At 42.3% G+C, this 6786-nt stretch overlaps 3 protein-coding genes across 4 annotated transcripts in view; 2 read left to right on the top strand and 1 right to left on the bottom strand.

Moving 5' to 3' along the window:
• The first annotated feature begins 634 nt into the window (after nt 1–634).
• Nucleotides 635–1237, top strand: LOC117140409. Its single transcript, XM_033303282.1, has one exon. The coding sequence runs from the start codon at nt 684–686 to the stop codon at nt 921–923; it is 240 nt and encodes a 79-aa protein (XP_033159173.1). The 5' UTR covers nt 635–683; the 3' UTR covers nt 924–1237.
• A 1263-nt stretch (nt 1238–2500) lies between these two features.
• LOC117140374 lies at nt 2501–3132 on the top strand. Its single transcript, XM_033303239.1, has one exon. It carries the CDS (start codon nt 2569–2571, stop codon nt 2806–2808), a length of 240 nt encoding a protein of 79 aa, XP_033159130.1. The 5' UTR covers nt 2501–2568; the 3' UTR covers nt 2809–3132.
• A 753-nt stretch (nt 3133–3885) lies between these two features.
• The window catches only part of LOC117140897 (echinoderm microtubule-associated protein-like CG42247), a 52343-nt gene continuing 49442 nt past the window's right edge, over nt 3886–6786 (bottom strand). For both annotated transcript variants that reach the window (XM_033304053.1, XM_033304054.1), the window contains 6 exons: nt 6499–6670; nt 6342–6437; nt 5879–6277; nt 5377–5794; nt 4908–5304; nt 3886–4786 (listed from right to left, as the gene is read on the bottom strand). In XM_033304053.1, the coding sequence (XP_033159944.1) occupies nt 4633–4786; nt 4908–5304; nt 5377–5794; nt 5879–6277; nt 6342–6437; nt 6499–6670 (1636 nt within the window). In that variant the 3' untranslated portion in view covers nt 3886–4632. The remainder of the gene's footprint in view (nt 4787–4907; nt 5305–5376; nt 5795–5878; nt 6278–6341; nt 6438–6498; nt 6671–6786) is intronic.

Below are 6786 nucleotides of genomic sequence, written 5' to 3'. Positions count from 1 at the left end.
CCACCAATTAAATATACCCTCTACAAGGGTACAGGGAGAATCGCAATTAAGTTAAAAAAATCTATGAGATTATTGAACCAGATAGCTCGCACTTTCTTGCACTTGTATCAAAGCTGTCCGCATGAAACGTCTCCAAAACGAATTTATCTTAAACTTTAATATATAAACAATTCTAAATACTATTTTTACAAGAATGTTTTGTATTTAATTAAAAGTAACATATGGATTGAACCCAATTATCAATAGTAAACACCACATTTAAAAACAGACTCTGTGCTCTAAGATAGGTAATCTTAATTTGTGAAATGGGATACTAATCCTTTATTGATGTGATCCGCCTCATTTCGTGACTCTTTTTTTCATTACCGATCTTGTTTGTAATCATACTCAACCAACCGAAGAAGTACCCGCAGTAATTGCAATTAATTTGGAGTGCTCTTAGATAAGTTGCAACAATCAGAAAGCAGTTGATGTCAGAAAATACGTTATCGTGTCCCGACCTACCTGCAGTCTTGATGACGCATTTCATCCCCTTCATCCTTGGGATTTCGGAGAGCAGGTAGGGAAGGACCCTGCTAGTCATTGCACCACCATCGGGTATAAAAGGACGAGCAGCAAGACCAACAGCATCATTCGATCAACAGTTCTCCATCCGAGCAGATCATCAGTAACCATTCAGCAAAATGTTCGCCGAAACCGCTCTTGTTTCCAACTTTAATGGAGTGCCAGAGAAGAAATCTCTCACCGGCGCCTCCACCAACCTGAAGAAGCTGCTGAAGACCATCAAGAAGATCTTCAAGAACTCCAAGCCTTCAAAAGAGATCCCGATCTCCAACATCATTTACTCCTGCAATACTGAGGAGGAGCACCAGAATTGGCTCAACGAACAACTGGAGGCCATGGCCATCCATCTCCTTCACTGAGTTCTTCTGGGACATCCCCTCCATCGAGTATCTGTGATGTGACCTGATCAAAGGGTCTATAAATCGGCACTCCGGCTTTAATATCCAACTGTGATGACGAGAACACGAGACTGACGTGTGTGCCTTGGAGGTGACAAACTTCGTCGCCTCAGCCAATTGTACATATCAAACTAGCTGCTAAAATGTCTTCAATAATGCTATAATGTAGTCTAAGTTAGTATTATCATTGTCTTCCATTAGTTTAAGAGAATCATTGTCTTCCATGTTTGTTTGTTAGGGTAAAAAACTAGCTTAAGAATAAAAATCCCTCGCGGAAAGAAAACAAAACTTCATTGTATTAATTTTTCTTCATGCTATTATTAGGTTCAATTATTTGTTTTGTGTTTTCAAAATCCTTAAAGATATATTAGATGAACACAATGGTTTAATTATATTGTGATTAAATAATTTGGTTCGGCTGTTTTCTGTACACAGGATATATACTATAGAGTGGGCGTCAGAAAATGTTCAAACTGAATTTATCTCGGTATTTTGCCATTGATAAAAATGTGTTTGAAAAACAGAACCGAATATCTTTTATTGGCGAGAAAACTACAAAGTTTGCAATAAAGACCGACATCAAATATTAATTTAATTTAATTTGAATATAACATTTTTTTAAGTAAACGCTATAGTGGGAATGTGTAAGCCACCGCTTATTTTTTCTAAGAAAGAGCTCAATATTTGTTTGAAAAAGTGTTTTTTAGTTGCCAAACATGATTTATTCCTTTATTATATATATATAAGAACATATACTTTGAACTAATGCATCGGCAAGAAATTTAGTATTTCTAAATTGAACTTGCAGAAGATCTATTAGATATATTTTCGACACCATGACATGGAAATATAAGTTTTGTAGACATTTTCAGTATTTTAACATCTACTCTGATAAAATGCGTCTCAGAAATGAAATGCCTTAAATTTATTTTCTTTTCTAAAATACCAATCGAAATATTATATAAAAAAATTCATAAAGATATAGTTGTTTTTATACAAATGTAATTTTCTCACTCTATGTTATTCCTTGAAGGTGATCCATATTAATCGGCCGCAATGCAGATGCAATGTGCACCGGACAGTCGTATTCAAATATATGTTTGCAATAACAAAAAAAATGAATTGAATCAATTATTTACTTGATTTGAAAAAAATTTAAACGGTTCACATAGTTAAAGTTGCAAATTATTCAGGAATTTGACATCTCAAAAACTCAAGTTTTTTACTTCGTCCAATAATTAGCATTCACAAATCTAGCAAAAAAAATCTAAAAACTAAAAATATTGAAATTAGGCAGGTGGAATATAACTCACATGCTAGCCCTTCAAGTAGGCAACACATTGTGCAAAAGTACAGCAAGCAGACAATTTTCTAGCTTGTAACTGTCTTTATGTTATTATTGTATTCGTTTTAGCCAACTCACCATCTAAAGAACTGCTAATTCTACCTTCAAAACGGTTTTCATCCCCTTACCCACTGAAATTTTACAAAGCAGGTAGGGAGGATTGCGAAATCTGTGGGTATAAAAGACCGCGCAGCTAGACCAACAGCATCATTCGATCAACAGTTCTCCATCCGAGCAGATCATCAGTAACCAACCTGCAAAATGTTCGCCGAAGCCGCTCTAGTTTCCAACTTCAATGGAATGCCAGAGAAGAAATCTCTCACCGGCGCCTCCACCAACCTGAAGAAGCTGCTGAAGACCATCAAGAAGATCTTCAAGAACTCCAAGCCTTCGAAAGAGATCCCGATCTCCAACATCATTTACTCCTGCAATACTGAGGAGGAGCACCAGAATTGGCTCAACGAACAACTTGAGACCAAGGCAACCAGCCTTTTGTGCTGAACTCTTCTGGGACATCCCCTCCATCGAGTATCTGTGATGTGACCTGATCAAAGGGTCTATAAATCGGCACTCCGGCTTTAATATCCAACTGTGATGACGAGAACACGAGACTGACTTGTGTGCCTTGGAGGTGACAAACTTCGTCACCTCCGCCAACTGTACATATCAAACTATCTGCTAAAATGTCTTCAATAATGCTTTAATGTAGTCTAAGTTAGTATTATCATTGTCTTCCATTAGTTTAAGAAAATCATTGTCTTCCATGTTTGTTTGTTAGGGTAAAAAACTAGCTTAAGAATAAAAATCCTTCGAGGGAAAACAAAACAACTTTTGATCTTTTCTATTCTCTTCTGCTTTAAGGGCGCTTGAAAATTTGATTACAAAAACAGTAAAATATAACACTGTCCAACTATTAGCTCAATAGATGTGCAATAATGACTAATTTCTTGGAAGCCCAAAAAATTTTATTTTGGTGTATTGCTATTAACTATTTCTATGTGACAACTCTATTCTTGACATATGTCTTGATACAAAGTTCCTAGTTTAAATATATAATCAATCGTATATACTACTACCTATATATACTTATAGATTTTGTGGTATGGTGAACAATTGAAATACTTATTAGTGGTAAGGCATATTAAAGTTAAGAAAATATTTGAAATGAAACGGATATAAGATGGTAAGAATATAGTATTAATTATTATTTAAATTCTAAGACGCACGCCAATCATTTCGACTTAAATTAAATAAATAAAGTGCTTAAAATAAATAAAAGTGCTTGTTGTTTGTAAAGTACTTGTTGGATCAAGGGAAAAACGAGTTTTCTGATACCACATTTTAGATTAACAAAAATAATTAGATCATTTAAAATAGTTTGCATATTACACCTGAAAATATAAAAAGTAAAATCAAACAGCCTCCAATGCCAGTTAGTTGCAAGAAACCCCCTATTTTTAAAAAGTTGGTATTCTATGGCTCAGGCTCAGTGGCGCCGTTGTTCCTCACCTATCGAGTCTGTTTTCAGAACTATGAACACAGGCGAGTATCGTTTCCAAAAATAATCGATAGGCGAACTGTTGCCCGGGCTTTTTGCTCCGTTTCAAACTGTTTATTTATTTCAACGCTTATAATAAAAGTTGCTGTAACAATACACATTCGATATATGTATATATAAGTATATATGTTGGAAGTGCACTTGGGTTTCGTTATCCGTGTAGGTGATTCGGGTGAGATGTATGTCTGTTTGTCACTTGCTGTCTGGTTTGCTGCATTTGTTCGGAAGAGTTCTGACAACTTTCTGGAAGATGAAGTATTTATATGCGGTATCGTCGTTTAGGGTTATAGTTTTAGATCCACCAGTGGCATGTAGAGTTTGTTCGAGGGGCTCAAACAAATGTGGAGAGTAGGGGACAAATGCAGATGTCAAGACCGAAACGGAAGAATCAATTTCTGAGTGGAAGCCGACTTTTGGATTGCTGGATTGCTGGACTGCGGTGCTCGTTGCTAGTGCTGGTTTATTTTTTCACTTTTCTCAAAATCTTCTCGAAAATGTTGAATTTCTCTCGTATTAGGTGCAATTATCTAATATCAATATTTTGTTCGTCTAAAACCAAAAACGGAACGCTGGCCAATTGTAGTTCGTCTGGGTCTAGCAAGCAGTTCGCCGCCCATCTCCGATTTCCCTCGTACTCAGCACTACGGATAGTCCACCGAATCGCTGTCGAGGATCGTAGAGGAGACCCTCGAGGAGCGCCGGTGCCAGTAGTCCGAGTAACTGGCCTCGTACTGGGCGGCGGTGCGGTGCCACGGTGGCCATTTCAGCTATTCCTCGACAATGTCCCACACCATCAGGGACGCATCTGTGCCGCCCACGGTGATGAGCGTGTGGTCGCCGCACAGGAAGCGGACGCAGGCCAGCATCCCGGAGTACACCTTCGACTCGTGGAACTCGGCGCGCGGCGAGATGCAGGGATATCTAGATAAAATGGCATAACATAAGATTTAAGGCTGTACACATCTAAGAGTTCAAAGAGAGACAAACGAATTCCCCTTATCGAAAGTTGGGATGTTATATTAAAAGCATTCCCGCAACTCACCTGAACAATCTCAGATAGCCCTCGGCGTCACCGGATGCGAGCATGTCGTGGGCGGCGGAGCGACTGCAGGTGGCCACGATGGTGTTGGTGGTGCTGTAGTAGCGGTTGCTCCACTGGCCCGCCACTAGGAAGCCCACGGTGCAGTTGTTGGTCAGCCACTTGACATCCTTCATGGCAATGGGACTACGCTCCGGGGACAAGGACTTGGCATCCCAAAAGAGCAGATCAAAATCGATGGTCACCGTCTGCACGAAGTTGCCGTCCATGCTCCAGTCCAAGTGGGTCAGCGGTTGCGATCCCCGGATCTTGTTCACCTTCTTGTACGAGAAGCCGTCGCGCGACACGCGGAACAGATAAATGCTACCGTTCTGGGAGCCCATGGCTATCATGTCGCCAACTGCGAAAAGTATAACAGGTGAATTAAGATTATTAACTATCGATGTATTACTATTTAACCGTGATATCTTACCCTGGTTGTAAGCCACGCAATTAAGGGGCGAACCGCAGACCCTCAGGGTCAGCATGACTGCCCCATTTTCGCAGTTGATGACCAATAGGTGACCTTCGGTGCTGCCGGCGGCCAGGGTGCCGAATGGATGGAATGCCAGTGCCACGCACTCATAGCCTGTTTGAATGGTCCAGATGAGCTTGTTCTTGCGCCACAGGGCCACGTGCTTGTCGTGGCCGGCGGTGGCGTACAGCTCGTCGTCCGGATGGGCTGCCAAGCCCCATAGTTGACGTCCGTGGCCAAAGACCACCTGGGTGAAGCGGCGCTGCAGCGAGCCCTCCAGGATGTTGTTCCGCGTGGTGCCCACGTAGATGTTCCCGTCATTCCGCCCGGGCCGCTGCGGATAGATGGTACGTACTCCACCGGCGGCCTCCGGGAGCTGTGGTTTCGAAAAGTTCAATTAGGCACGTTCCTCTGTTTGTACATGGAATCAAAACAAAAATCTGCTTAGACCGAATCTTACCTTAGTATCGGCAATCTTCTTGTAGTTCTGCAGGGAGTCCCAGGCGGCGATCTTGCGATCCTTCTCGCCTCCGGAGAGTAGGGTGCCCTCACCCAGCATGATCAGGCATCCGATGCCCTTGTTGTGCGCCTCGAACTCCGTGCGGACGAAGTAGGCGCCATCGGAATCCACCGAGTAAATGGTTATGAACCCATCCGAATCAGCAGTAATTACATCGCCATCCGGCTCGAATTGCACACTGGTGACATGGGAACGCGACGGCTGCTTCACGATGTCCGTGCGCTCAAAGAAGCCATCCTTGCGCCGGTGCCAGAAGGCCAGGTGACCACGTCCATGGGTGATGATGAGATTATCGTCCAGCGGGTGGAAGGCAGCCCCCGACAAACCCTCCTGCAGGGTCTGTAATTGAGTCGAGAATCGGAATTAGGACGCTTCTTAAGTGGGCGGGATTAGGCAGACTTACGGCCACTTTGCCCAGCAGGTGACCCCACTGCCACTGCCACACGGACAGAATGCTCTCGCGTCCACTGTCCACCGCCAGTATGTAGCTACCTCCGTTCTGCCGGGGAATTCCATTGGTTAGTCACTAATTGGGTTTAAATCCTGGGGGCATGACTTACCAGCTGCGAGAAGGCCACTGCCGTCACCCCGCTGTCTAGTTCGCCCATGCCAAAGACGTAGAGCGTCTGCAGGGACTCGGTGCTCCAGATGCGGACGTGCGCCTGCGACTTGCGATCTCGTCCAGCTTTCTGTCCTGACGCAACCAGCTCCCTAGAGGGATGCACATCCATGCTGGAAGAGAATAAATGTATTTAGGTTTGTAGCTTCATGGAATTGATTTTACTTTTAATTAAGGGAACAGGTTAAACAATATAATCGTAAGTTATAAACTTTAAATATTAATTTAA

Source organism: Drosophila mauritiana, chromosome 3L (genome assembly GCF_004382145.1).
Source record: "Drosophila mauritiana strain mau12 chromosome 3L, ASM438214v1, whole genome shotgun sequence".
NCBI lineage: Eukaryota > Metazoa > Arthropoda > Insecta > Diptera > Drosophilidae > Drosophila > Drosophila mauritiana.
The sequence above is the reverse complement of the archived record's forward strand: the minus strand, read 5'-3'. Positions and strand labels throughout refer to the sequence as shown.